Here is a 13,786-nt window from a genome sequence, read left to right as displayed (position 1 = left end):
GGGGGGGGGGGGGGGCGCTTAAAGGGGAAGTTCACGGTGCAGAGAGTGGAGTGAAGTATTCGAGTCCACAAAACACACAACACACAACAGTGTTTCAGCCGAAGCAAATGCAATTGTAAATGGATACTGATTCTTAAAATGTAAAAACAAAAACAAAAACTGAAAAAAGGGCATAACATGGCTCCATACTGCTCCTGTGGTCAATCAATCAATCAAACTGTATTTGTATAGCGGCTATACGAATACAATTTGATGGGCTATACTATAGCCCATCTCATAGGGCTTTAACATGGTGTGACATCCTCTGCCCTTGACCCTCAGCAAGAGTAAAATATTTTAACAGGGTAAAAAGAACGTAGAAACCTCAGAGAGAGCCACATGTGAGGGATCCCTCTCCCAGGACAGACAGAAGTGCAATAGATGTCAAGTGTAAAGGAGAACATCATCAAGATAAAGATTTTAGCAGCATTGATAAGGGAAAACATTTTGAAGCATAACTGAAGGTCAATGAATTGATGGATTATTGTCCATCAGTCATTGTCCACGGCCGCCATTATGATCCATCATCAGCTGCCACCTCAATCGTGGTGTCATCAAAGTGTTGGATAAAAGTGTCGGGGAGAAATGACATGTAATGTAATGTAATTATCCTGACTGACAATTAAATATTGAATCCAATCAAAGATCATGCAGGTGGATGTTTCATAGCATCAGTTTCTCAAGGGAAATAATGTGGAGGGAGAGAAAGTAGAATATACCACCAGCTTCAGTATTTTCCCCACAAGATTCAGACTCTCATCGAACCGGTTCTCAGCTGCAATTACGACACGTTGCTCTAGTTCCTTCAGTTTACCTGTGTGTGGGGGGGGGTGCCGACACCCTGGAGACAAAGTGGAAGAGACGCCGATGAGACAGGACAGTGGTATGCATGTATATATGTTTGACTTGTGCCACACCTTAGCGTGGTATTCCAACTGGGACCTGATAGGGTTTTCTTCGGAATCTGTTGCTGCCAAACAAACTGATTGAATTCTATGGTCGACTCTGATCTCTCTACTTCATCTATTCATGAGCATGAAGGTTTGCTGGCTCAGCAAATAGAGCCCCAAGAAAGCAAATGGCCTAGATACAGTTTCAGCCCCCCCTCTGATGCTGCCATTTTCAGCCTGAGAGGCAAGACCCCTTATCGCAAGAAACAAAATAATATGTATCTACTTATTTAAGATTAACGTTTCCACTTCAGAACGCCAAATAATTCAAAAAAATGTAAAGCTTTTTGGCGTGGATGGAGTCCCACATCTGTATTAACTGTAGAGAAGCGATGTTTACTTTGAGATAGTTAATACATTTTCAGAAGTTGAGTGATATATGTTGATCGATCATCGAGACCTTTGGTTTTTGGCGTCTTTTTGTGATCAAGGATGACTTAATTTGTTCAAAAATACACTTTTTTTAAAAAGTTATCATGTATCAGACAGGTTGATATGTGCAGATCTCATTAGATGCAACCTCAGCAAATAACGCAATTCAGTGATTTGTACACAAAGGCTGTATTTCTTATGTCGTTGTGAATGTGCATAGTCACTGGTTTATTCCATAAGTGCATCTTCAGTGTGATTGACCAATCAAGCTGTATGAGATAATATAGTTGTTGTAACACTCAGTTGTCTGGCAGGTGACAACATGGACACAGCAGGAAGTAAACTTTAAATGCATATAATTAAGACAGAACATTCAAAATCACATATCACAATATTTTCTCCATTATCACCATATGCACATTTAAAAACATGACTGCTTTTGGCATATTTTCAAAGAACTGGCTGGATATCACGATAGTTATTCGGTTACTGCGCCGATTCAAAGTAGACTTCCTCCAACAGCACATCCTTCCACAACTCTCTTTAAGTTGTATGAGTGGTGGCTTTGACAACATTCAACCTATGAACCATTAATGAGGAATTCTACAAACAGAGGCAACATTCTCACGGCTCATTCTTCATCCAGCTCCTTTCCAGTGATGAAGAAACACCTCAGGCTTTCAAAGTGAACACCTCAGAGCGAGCCGGCGTTATCGATGAACTGTCCTTATAGCATTTACTCAGTCTTTATACGCCCACATCAGCTGCTGAGTTCTCCTCTTCCCCGAGCCTGCAAGCTAAGGCCCCCCCCCCCCCTCTCCGAGTGAGCACCTAGCCGTTCAGTCTCTGCGTAACCACCTCCCTGTACATGATAGAGATATACACGAAAAGAAGCAGGATTACAAAGAAGTCATCCATGAATCCCAGGAGTCCGAAAAGCGCCTCGGGGAGGATATCGAGCGGCGAGGCCAGATAGGTGAGGGCACCAACGATGCAGAGGAGAATTCGAATCCTGAACATCCAGAAGAGGCCGCCCATGGAAAACATCTCCCTGAAGGCATGACGGAGCAGAGTGGGCACGTCTCTCAGCCTGTCCATAAACTGAGGAATCGGAGGAGAGGAAATATTATAAAAAATTGTTTGAAATTAACTCCCCTGAACCATAATCTCTTACCAGCAGTGAAACGTATTCCATGCATTTTGGAGGGAAAGTATCTGACAACATTTTTAACATCAATGCAAGGACAACGAAGGCGTCTCTTTTAGCATCTTCAGCATATTAAAATATTACAAGAATTGCTTATTTGCTCGTCACAGATATGTATAGGTAATTGAAAATGAATGTTGTGTTAAGTAGGCCGAGCTAACCTAACTGCTGCAGCCTAAATATGAATTGGCATGTATTATACTCACAGATCTCGGCTGGCCTGAGAACCTGCGGTTGTAATCGTTGACGTCTCGTAATATGAGCTGAGGTTCTGCCTCGCCATCCTGGACCGTCTCAGGGGAAGCTTGCTCATGAAATAGTGGGAAGAGCAATGTTACCTGGGAAATGGAAGAAACAAATTAAACTTAATACATTGATGCTTAAGGAAATAACTCCATTTCTGGAAACATATAAAAATAAGTGAGAAAAGAAAAAGTAACATTGTGATGAAAAGAGACCTCAACCTTGGACTAAGCAGGTGGGAGAGGTTCATGGGCTTTCTGAGGGTCAGATCAGGTCTATTATCACCACTTGTTTTTGACAGTGATTTTGACAATAACAGAAAACAATCAAACTGAAGAAAGGTATTTCAGAACTGGGAAAAAACAAGTGCAAGTCTAAAAAGATGAAATAATAGCTTCACAGAACGTATCTTTGTGGATGGATGTGCAAGCAAGAGACAGTAACAGCTACCTGTTGTCTGGCACGCAAAAATAAACCAATAACTATTCTACAGCCATGATTTATTACATGCCTCACCATTTGTCTGCAGATGGGGCAGTGGATAGCACCCAGCCAGGTGCCATACCTCCAGTACGCTATAATGCAGGAGCCTATGCAGGAAAACAAAAGGCACTAGGTACACAAGTCGGTCTATTTTGGCATTCAGAGCATTTCCAGGATCTGTCCAATCGTCTTACCACAGAAGAGATGTCCACAGTTGGTTTCCACGGGCAGAACAGCCTGCTGTAAACACACAGGACAAGACATGTCTGTGTAATACTGCTGCCGGGCCTCCGCCTGAGGACCTTCATCCTGAAAATTAAAACAAATCTTTAAAATCATAATCCTAAAACAAATGATTTTGAAATTCGCCCTCTTACTGAAAACATCACGATAAAATGCGACTACCTTATTTCCCACCTGCATATTATATTTATTAGAACTACATTTTTTTTCTGAAATGAGTGGAATTGGTTTGTGGTTCATTTTAAGAACCATAACCCTTTTACAATTTCCTGTCCTCATTTGGCAGCAGACACCTTTCCACATATTTCTCAGAGCTTTCAAATACTTTCAAACTTTTTAAAAGAAACATTCTGTTGCTTTTGATGTCTTTGCAAGTTCAATTTGAAAATGAATACAGTCATATAGTTCAAAATATACACGTTTATGAATTTGTGTTGTTTGTATCGTCCTATGTATCCTATGAACTATTTAGCTAGAAAGCTGCTAGTACCTGCTCTGTTTGGAGTTGTTGTCTGACAGCTCGGACGTGCTCCTGATTCTCAGGATGGATGTTCTGCTGCACTTCTCTACAACAGGACAAAGAGCAAACATCTGGCATCAATATTCATCAGCTGACACCGACGAAAATAGAACAGCACCATTGTGTTTGACTGTGCAAACTATCAGGATGTTTGACAATCAAACTTTATGGAAATATTTTGCAAAACACAAAGCAAAGCGTTAATAACTGTAGTATTATTTGGCCAGAAAGAGCCTGTTGTAAAGAAGCAATCAAAACTTTTATTATTTTTACATAACCTGTCAATGTCATTTTTATAAACACACGTAAATATGTGCCACCTGGGTCAATGTACAAGAGATGCTTGTACAGGCTGCTTTCAATGAATTAGATAACTAAAATTTTCAATCAGAGTTTCCCCAACCTTTAAGGGTAACTTTATCTGTATCATATAAAGTGTTTAACATTAACTTAGGATAATATTGGTGTGATTTAGCTGATTACCTGCAGAGCAGGGTGAGGATGCCTGCAAGGAAGGTGATGCTGAGCACCACAACTAATAAGACCTGGTTGCTGACTCCTTCAATGAGGGTGTCCTCATCTTGGATCAGGTAGTCCACGTCCCCACATTGATTGTCCTCCATCACCCACACTCATAGTCTACAACACTAGAAAACAAAGACCCCCCCCCCAAAAATAGGTTATCACTTATACATGACATGTTGTTTCTGATCTTTAAGTTCTCTAAAGAAGCATGTTGAGTTATTAATGTGGTTTTTGTGATTAGCTGGATATTGGTTGATGATATTTAAGGGGCACCGGAGTAAAAGTAATCAACTACTGTTAACTGCAGTGTTACATAATCTACACAACCACACACTGACTGCAGCATGGCAATCATCTTGAGTTCCACTGTGACCAACACACACAATGCACTTAAATATACAAAACACTGAAGTGAAGTTCTTAATATAATTACGATGGTTGAGCACATTTAAGGCGTGAAAACAAGTTGGAATAAAGCTACAAATTTGGAATTAGCCAAAATTTGTTATTGTAAGCTCCTTTAACTAACTGAGTGAATGACTGACTGACTGACTGACTGACTGACTCTGCATCTAGTATCAAGATCTCAACGTGGTTATAAAGCTGTCAATGTTTACTATCCTGTCACTATCCGTCTGTCACGAGCTTACATTGAACTTAGTGCTAATAGCCAGGTTTAGCCCATATACAGTGTATGGTTTAGCCTTAGCCTCGACTTGCTAATGCTGTTATGTATTTCTGAACCCCTCCCGCCGCTGACGTGTCGTTCAGCCGCTAGGAGCTTCTCCTCCGGTGGACAGTGGCCACTTATTAAACAGCCATGACATGTCAAAAAAGAGAAAAGTGAATCCAATGAAACCAGGTTCATTTCTGCTCGTGCACATTAGAGCTTCATCTTCATCTGTAGCTAATGACGTTCAACAGCCGAGGAGTCCCAACACGACACCAGATCATAACGGAGCTGATAGAGTCTGTGTGACACACGGTGCACATCACAGTAAAGACAGAACCTCACCTTATAACTACCCCACTTTTCTCTGGACTTGACTGACAGCTGGTTAGTGATCAGCAGCTCGACTGGCTGCTGTCACATTATGTTTCAGTTTGTTGTTGACGCTGCTTCTTCTTCTTCTTCTCCTGCTGATGCTTCCTATTCGTCTTCTTCTTTGGGGTTTACCGGCAGCTTGCATCCCTGATATGGACCTTCTACTGCCATCCCCTGGTGCGAGTTAATCCCTACAGCGTCTGTTTTGTGTGATATTACAATTTCAATAGGGCATCACTGTCTGTCAGTGCCTGTCAGTGCCTGGGGCCCTAATGATAATAATCTTCCGATTTTTCTTCTTCTTTTTTTTCTTTGGGACCAATTCAAACACTGAGGGTACTTGGTGGGTCTGAATATAAAAGAGTTGAACCTCTATAGAAAACACATCTATTTTGACAATACCCCCTTTCTATCTTTTTTCTGCTTGCAATCTTTTTCATTGCACAAAAGTATGTTGTACCGTATGTTGTTCAGTATGTTATTAAGCATGTTTTACAGTATGTTGTACAGCATTTTGTACAACAACTTTAGTTAATCACAAGCTGCACAAACCAAGCAGGAGCAGCAGAGGAACCCAGCAGCCAGCAGGGGGCAGCCTCAGGACATCACATGGAAAGAGGCTGCAGCAGACTGTGATTCTTGTAAGGCGTCAGAAGACGAAGAAGGTTGGAAACTACTGGGTTATTCTCTAACATAAGGTTTTGAAAGCATGTTAAATCATCCAGTATCTAAAATCCCAAAATATAAAAAGTAACTTCTAAGTTAGGCTTTCAAATATAGACACAAACACACACACACAATAATATTTTCATCTTCTTGATGTGCTTAGTTCCTGAGTTAAATCAGCAGGTGGAGTGGCCTAGTTGGTAGAGTGATGGTCATCAAATACGAGGGTCTTGAATAAAATGAGCGCTTGAAATTGGCAGGATTTAATGTAATAAATTAAATGAATTAAATATAAAAACAGAAATAAAGGAAAATTTAATTAAATTAATAATAAAAAAAAAAAACTGCGCGCGTAATTCCTGCGCACTAGGCGTCTGCGCAGGATGTGCGCAATGGTCACATGTGCGCAGTAGGCTGTTTAGTTGGCTCAACCAATAGGGAGTCACTATTCTTGAGTGAAGGTAATTACCACCAACTGCTGACCAGTTCACCTAACTAACATGTTAGATTGACTACACTCCACCTATTTTACTTTTTTAACTTATTACTGAAACTTTGTAGACATATGATTGCCCTACCGTATCCCCTTGCTTTATCAACAGTTGTTCAATTATGTCCAAATCTGTCCATGTAGTTTCCCACTGTGGTCAGTAGGTGGCAGCAGTACAGCATAAGACGGATGTCAGTGTACCTTCAAACAAGAAGAAGAAGAAGTGCTCCAGCATCATCGCACCTTTCACCAGCAGCAATAAGAAGATTTAAGAGATTTAATTTTCACATCGACACTTTTTCACTGAGGCAAAATGCCTCGTTTTGCTCAGCTGGTGATGGGCCCGGCGGGCAGCGGAAAGGTGCGTCATCAGTCGGCCCCGTAAACTTCCTGTTATCATTGTTATGCTAGTTGGCTAAAGCTATGCTATGCTAAAGCATGAGGCTGATCTGTGTCCCTCACAGACCAAGTTCAACTTCAGCTGTTATTTGTCACAAGCAGGTGAACACAGAGTCAACAGTATAATTAAAGACAAAATGAAACAGGTCAGCTCCGCAGCAGAATCCTGACAATTAAAATAAAAGCCAGGTAGAAGGAATTTATTATACAATAATGTACAAATACAATACAAAGCAATATACAATCTAAGGTGCAGGGTGAATGAGGTGACAACTTTAACAGTATGGAGTGTGTGGGTTTAGTTATGGCACTTGTGTGTTTATAGTTATTCCTATCAGGCAGAGAAACAGATGTGCTGAGGGTTGTTGTTCATGAGTTGACTGCACGTTTAGGAACCTGATGGCCTGATTGTAGAAACTGTTCTTATGCCTGAGTTATGAATGGATTATTAATGTGTTTATGTTTCATCACAGAGTACCTACTGCTCCACCATGATCCAGCATTCAGAGCAAATAAACCGCTCAGTTCAGGTGGTCAACCTGGACCCAGCAGCTGAGCACTTTGAATACCCCGTCATGGCAGGTGAATACTGCATTTCTTTACTTCACATAGTGATACTTGGAGTACATTACGAATACTTAGCTGTATATAAAGACACGTGCAGACCATGATAAATAGAGGAGATTGCAATAGGTTGTATTGTTACATCCCTGTAATGTTTTTTTTTTAGGTATATTTTAAATCAGTAGTGTGTTGTTATTACACTGGTTTGTTCGCATGGAGTATAACAGCACACTAAGCTAGATCACAGCATGGTGTCACCACACAAAGCCTGAAATATCTAACCGTACAAAGTGGTAGTAAACAATACAGAATATATTAGATTGAAATACAGACAGATTTCAGGGATAATCATAAAACTTGACTTAATTTTCTTAACAAAGTTACAAAGTGCTTCCCAGACAGAAAAATGCAAATGAGACAAAAGGCAATCTAAACAATATAAATGTGATCAGTGCAGAAAACAGAGGGAAATAAAATGAAGTAACACAAAATAAGACACTATATTAAAAGCTTTATGATTAAAATATGTTAAGAGTAGATGAGAGTTGTATAATCACAGGATAGAGGCATCAAGGGCTTGTAGGGTAAATGTTATAATCTGTATGACAACCCCATTATTTGTGTCCTCAGACATCCGAGAGCTCATCCAGGTGGATGACGTGATGGAGGACGACTCACTCAGATTTGGCCCCAACGGCGGCCTCGTCTTCTGCATGGAGTACTTCGCCAACAACTTTGACTGGCTGGAGGAGAGCTTGGGTCATGTGGAAGATGACTACATTTTGTTTGACTGCCCAGGTAAACGCCAGCTGGGGGGGGGTTACGTGCTTCCTCTCTTTGGGCTGATGTGAGGAGGAGAAGGTGATGGGTGGAGAATTGGGAGGACATCTGTTCTGCCAACACACAGTTTGGTGGAGTTTTGACGAGTGGCTTTGTCTTTGCAGGTCAGATTGAACTGTACACACACCTCCCTGTGATGAAGCAGCTAGTCGAGCAGCTTCAGCAGTGGGAGTTTCGGGTGTGTGGGGTCTTTCTGGTCGACTCCCAGTTCATGGTGGAGTCTTTTAAAGTAAGGCATCGCTCCAATATACTCATCTGTTTATTTGAGTCGTTGTTATTTTGTTTTTTTACCTGAATGTGCAAATCTTCCCTCTTCCCTCACTTCAGTTCATCTCTGGAGTCATGGCTGCCCTGAGTGCCATGGTTTTATTGGAGATTCCTCAGATAAATATAATGACTAAAATGGACCTGCTCAGTCCAAAGGCAAAGAAGGAAATTGAAAAGTAAGTAACAAGTTATGTGTGATCAATTCTCCTGAAACCATCAGCAGGGATTCCCCTTAAGTTTTTTTAATACAACCCAAGTAAAGCTTTGCATCTGCTTTAGATATCTGGACCCAGATATGTACTCGATGATGGAAGACTCCCCCGATTCCATCAGGAGCAAAAAGTTCAAGAAGCTGACTCAAGCCATCTGTGGCCTGGTGAGTGAGAACCTCCATTTCACACTGGATTTAGTTTTGAATCAGAAAATGTATTTTTTAAAGAGACGTCTCTGCCGGTCCATCCAGATTGATGACTACAGTATGGTGAGGTTCCTGCCCTTTGACCGCACAGACGAGGAAGGTATTAACATAGTGCTGCAAAACATTGACTTCTCGATACAGTACGGAGAGGACCTGGAGCTCAAGGAGCCAAAGGTGAAACAAAACCATAACACGACATTTATAAACATGTAATAACTTAGCATTGGCCATTATTTTCTCTCTGAACAATTTATTTAAGGGATACCATGTTCTCTTCCTTTCCACAGGAGACTGACGATGAGCCCTCTAACCTAAACTTTGATGAGATATTTCAAGGCAAAGGAGACAGCTGAAGAGAAACGCCACTCCAGAGATGACGGAGTGTTAGTGCCATATTGAAGAAAATGTATAATTCTGAGAATTTGTGAATAATGTTGTAAAATGTAGTGTACAGTATAGAGAATAAAATCATAATTTGTTCAAGTGGATCTTTTTCTCGTAATATTACGACTTATTCTCTAAATCTCAGATTTATAATACAGAAAACATCTTGGAGGCTGATGATCAAGCCCAAGTGGAGAATGTGGACATGTGACTGCAAAGCACACAGAGAAAATGTAAAAAGACTCAATGAAAAGATGACGAACATCTTCTGTCATATATATTTAAAAGGGTTTTGTGTTTGTAAACGACTTTGATGACTCTAGAAATGTGTGATTTCCACCGATTTTGTTCCAGGACGATGCTGAAGTTTGAAGAGTTGTTGTTAAATGTGTTTATATTTTGGAATAAAATAATCCATCAAGTATACAACTTCAGTGTGTGTGTGTGTGTGTGTGTGTGTGTGTGTGTGTGTGTGTGTGTGTGTGTGTGTGTGTGTGTGTGTGTGTGTGTGTGTGTGTGTGTGTGTGTGTGTGTGTGTGTGTGTGTGTGTGTGTGTGTGTGTCTTGTGAGAGATAGAGTGTGTGTTGGGGTGAGACTGGGTGTTTTGTGAGAGAGATAGTTTGTGTGTGTTTAGTGAGTGCGCCCCCATGCGGCCGCTCCCCCTCACGACACGTGTCCACTTCCTGTAAGCTGAAGGGTGGGACAGGCGGAAGCAGCGTCCTATTTCTCTGGCTGAGCAGTTGGACTGATAGATCATCACTCAACATGCCGGTGAGTAAACACAAACAAGACAAATGACAAACACAAGCTGTTATTTATCGGTTTAAAGCAAAAAAACAAGCCGCACAATCTCCTCGGCGGGTGAGACGAGGCCCTCCGAGTCGAGCTAGCTCTGCTATCGGCTGTCGTTAGCATCGCTGCTTAGCCACCTTAGCATCTATTCGCTTTTTTTTACGATGCGTGTCACATCAGAAATGAATCATTAGCTGATGTTACTGAGCTGCTAACGCTCCTTAGCCTCTTATCTGTAGAATACACCAGCTGGTGTGTGTTAGCATGCTGTGCTACCGAGAGCAGCAGAGATGTCATCGATGCTAACAGGCAGAACTAGTCTTTATTATCATCATCATTATTATTATTATTATTATTATTAAATGAGCAGTGACAGCAACTGTATTCCTCTGTGTTTTCAGGCGTATCACTCCCAGCTGATGGTCCCCGACACCAGGATGGTGGGGAACATGGCTCTGCTCCCACTCAAAACCCAGTTCAAGGGACCAGCCCGAGGGGACGGTGAGGATGGGGGGGGGGGGTTAGTTAAGACAACAACTTACAATGAGAGAGACACACTCACTGTCATGTTTGAAGGGGATTGTGTTTTGTGCAGGGGCTCAAGTCACGTTGCTCAGTTCCTGAAACATGCAACTGCTTTACTTCCATAAATGGTCTGAACTTTACATCCTCAGTGTTCAGACTTCTTCACACATTTCCTGTTGCATCCACCTATAAAGCTTTTAGGTGCACGTAGGCTTTTCAGTGTTTACTCTAGAAATGTTTGCATTAACTTACATATCATCTAAAGACGTCATAGTTTACAATAAATTGGTTGTATGTTATGTTAATGTTATCGTGGGGTCATGATGTGATTAAAAACAGTGAGGTATATGATATAATACCATATGGTGTGATACGGTACAGTAAGAATCAATATTTTCAATAAAGCAAAACTAGCAAGAACCAGAATATGCCACTTTGTAGTTTCATGTTTAATAAAGTGGGGAAAGTTTCCTGGAACACTCTGCAAATTCTTGAGTTAATCTTATGCACACATATGTGTGTCTCATTTCAGGCGTAGAGTCGGACATCATCGACGAGGCCATCTACTACTTCAAAGCCAATGTTTTCTTTAAGAACTATGAAATCAAGGTAAGACATTTATTATAACCCGTAACAGCCTTTATCACTCATCTAATACGACCCAGTATTCTACATGTGTGTACGTTTAACATTAAAGATATGCATTTGAGGAGCACTGCCTCACTAGTGTTCTCTTTCCTGTGTGTATTTTCTCTTCCTCCCCATCATGAGGCAGCTCTGCTCTTCGTTCCTCCACGTGTCCCAGCTTGTTTCTTCTCATCCCCCTCAGCGCTGCATAGCTGCTCAGGATTTAAACTATGCGGCCTCTCACTGTCACGTCCTGCCTGAAAGCGTCCTAATCAAATCGTGTGTGTTTGCGTTTGTGTCAGAACGAGGCCGACAGGACGCTGATATACGTCACGCTCTACATCTCCGAGTGCCTGAAGAGGCTACAGAAGGTGAGATGTGTAAAGTTTGTGGCGTTTGATGTTTGCATTTCATTAATTGTAATTTGTGCAATTACAAATCAACCCAAGGCTGTGGAGCCTCTAAGGGCTCAACAGATGGTTCTTAAAGAGCCAATAAATGAGTAGAATCTCAATTGTTTTTCCTTGCACACGAGTAAGGAATTTGCCACTATTTAAATGGTGGTAAGTAAAACAGATGAGCCATTTATTTATTTAATGATTCCCCCCCCCCTCTCTGCTTTGTCTCTTTACAGTGCAGCTCCAGGGGTCAGGGAGAGAAGGAGATGTACACTCTGGGCATCACTAACTTTCCCATTCCTGGAGAACCCGGATTCCCTCTTAATGCTATGTATCTAAAACCTACAAACAAGCAGGAGGAAGGTGAGAACAAGCACAATTACACCAAAAACAAAAAGCAAGAGTGTAGATATTGCACTTTATTTCCGGTATTTCCTCTTGTGGTCCATTTCCACTGTTTCCCTACTCTATACTCTGCATCAGAGCCAGTTCCCCTGTCCCCTTCTTAAATTTCAGCAAATTTTGGCTGAGGAGTACATCAAGCCGAAAATAGCAATGCTGACCAAAGAGTCATCAGATTTAAGGATCTGAGGCTTGAAGTGTTGTGTCATGCTTGGTTGGCTTCCCCTTCTGTTTTTACTGGCATCTTTTTTCCTGTGAAGTTAAGAATACAATACGGGTAGACAACAATGTAAGCTAGTACCCGAGGTTTCCTTTCCCAGCGCTGACCTTGCAGTAATGAATGTTGTGCTTCTTCAGAGACCATGAGGGCGTACCTGCAGCAGATCCGCCAGGAGACCGGCTTACGGCTGTGTGATCGCGTGTTTGACCCCCAGACAGACAAACCCAGCAAGGTGAGTCCAGCATCTCCAAGTCAACACCACTCCAGATTTATATGCACCAGATAACCCCTGTCACATCAGGTCTGACCTACTTTTCCTGTTTTAAAATATCAGGGCAAATGTAACCTTTGTCCAGAATGTACCGAGGTAACAGCTTCAGTTTTGCTTTTGTTGTAACGTACAACAAGGAAGCCAGAGAGGAAATTCCAAAAAATTTGTCGGCAGCTTCTCCACAAGGTTCAACAATGAAATGTGGGCTGCTCTTTTGAGTCCCAGTCTATTTAGGCCATTTTTGCCATTCCATACCACATTAGATAGTTTTTACCAGCACAAACAAGCCTATATGACAATTTATGATTCGCTCTGACAGTGTCGAAAATATTGGACCCAATTACACACACGACAAGTGACTTGATCTCAAGCGGTTCTGGAGTAAATCTGATCTAAAACACTGTGTTCAGTTGTTTTGAGACTGAGGAGCTGTGTGTATTTGTTTATTCTTCACACAGCTTCTTTCAGTGCAACAGTTTCCTAACAAGAGTTTTGTTTCTTTCAGTGGTGGGTGTGTTTCGTCAAGAAGCAGTTCATGAACAAAAGTCTCTCCGCTCCTGGACAGTGAGCAAACTCAGGATCTGCAGCTTCTGCAACATGGGTGGATTTTTTTCTGGGGTGGGGTGGGGGGTGGTGAAAGGGGTTTATGTTGCTTAAAAAAAAAGATTTTATACTCATTGAGTTCAAGGATGTGTCTTTGTCTGGATGTTGATCATATTGAGCTGGTGCTTAATTCATTAAATCACAGATTGGAAAGTAATGAGACTGGTTTTGTTCTTTTGCACTTCACATCATCTCTGATAGAAGTTCTACTTCAGTGAGATTCACACATACACAGCTGTGATTTGTCAGCTTCCTGTCTCGGGCCTGATTTCCCTACGCCTGGAAACAGCCCT

The 13,786-nt window shown here is 41.5% G+C and overlaps 3 protein-coding genes across 4 annotated transcripts; 2 read left to right on the top strand and 1 right to left on the bottom strand.

The window, feature by feature from the left end:
- Positions 1 to 1,531: 1,531 nt before the first annotated feature.
- On the bottom strand, positions 1,532 to 5,771 carry rnf170 (ring finger protein 170). 2 transcript variants are annotated; one of them, XM_053410844.1, is made up of 7 exons: positions 5,614 to 5,771; positions 4,541 to 4,704; positions 4,028 to 4,103; positions 3,489 to 3,603; positions 3,328 to 3,401; positions 2,775 to 2,906; positions 1,532 to 2,462 (listed from the first exon to the last, which is right to left on the bottom strand). In XM_053410844.1, exons 2-7 carry the CDS (start codon positions 4,678 to 4,680, stop codon positions 2,193 to 2,195), a joined length of 807 nt encoding a protein of 268 aa, XP_053266819.1. In that variant the 5' UTR covers positions 4,681 to 4,704; positions 5,614 to 5,771; the 3' UTR covers positions 1,532 to 2,192. The 2 variants fall into 2 exon arrangements, with proteins under 2 accessions (XP_053266819.1, XP_053266818.1); XM_053410843.1 differs by having other exon boundaries at positions 5,598 to 5,768.
- Positions 5,772 to 6,968: 1,197 nt separating this feature from the next.
- Positions 6,969 to 10,084, top strand: gpn3 (GPN-loop GTPase 3). Its single transcript, XM_053411079.1, has 8 exons — positions 6,969 to 7,144; positions 7,656 to 7,764; positions 8,377 to 8,544; positions 8,691 to 8,815; positions 8,914 to 9,029; positions 9,133 to 9,229; positions 9,317 to 9,445; positions 9,559 to 10,084. The coding sequence occupies exons 1-8, from the start codon at positions 7,097 to 7,099 to the stop codon at positions 9,622 to 9,624; spliced, it is 858 nt and encodes a 285-aa protein (XP_053267054.1). The 5' UTR covers positions 6,969 to 7,096; the 3' UTR covers positions 9,625 to 10,084.
- A 210-nt stretch (positions 10,085 to 10,294) lies between these two features.
- arpc3 (actin related protein 2/3 complex, subunit 3) lies at positions 10,295 to 13,650 on the top strand. Its single transcript, XM_053411290.1, has 7 exons — positions 10,295 to 10,426; positions 10,849 to 10,948; positions 11,505 to 11,581; positions 11,902 to 11,970; positions 12,234 to 12,360; positions 12,757 to 12,851; positions 13,396 to 13,650. The coding sequence occupies exons 1-7, from the start codon at positions 10,421 to 10,423 to the stop codon at positions 13,456 to 13,458; spliced, it is 537 nt and encodes a 178-aa protein (XP_053267265.1). The 5' UTR covers positions 10,295 to 10,420; the 3' UTR covers positions 13,459 to 13,650.
- The last annotated feature ends 136 nt before the right edge of the window (positions 13,651 to 13,786 follow it).

Source organism: Pleuronectes platessa, chromosome 19 (genome assembly GCF_947347685.1).
Source record: "Pleuronectes platessa chromosome 19, fPlePla1.1, whole genome shotgun sequence".
NCBI classification, from domain to species: domain Eukaryota; kingdom Metazoa; phylum Chordata; class Actinopteri; order Pleuronectiformes; family Pleuronectidae; genus Pleuronectes; species Pleuronectes platessa.
Note: the sequence above shows the minus strand (reverse complement) of the source record. Positions and strands in the feature narration are given on the sequence as shown.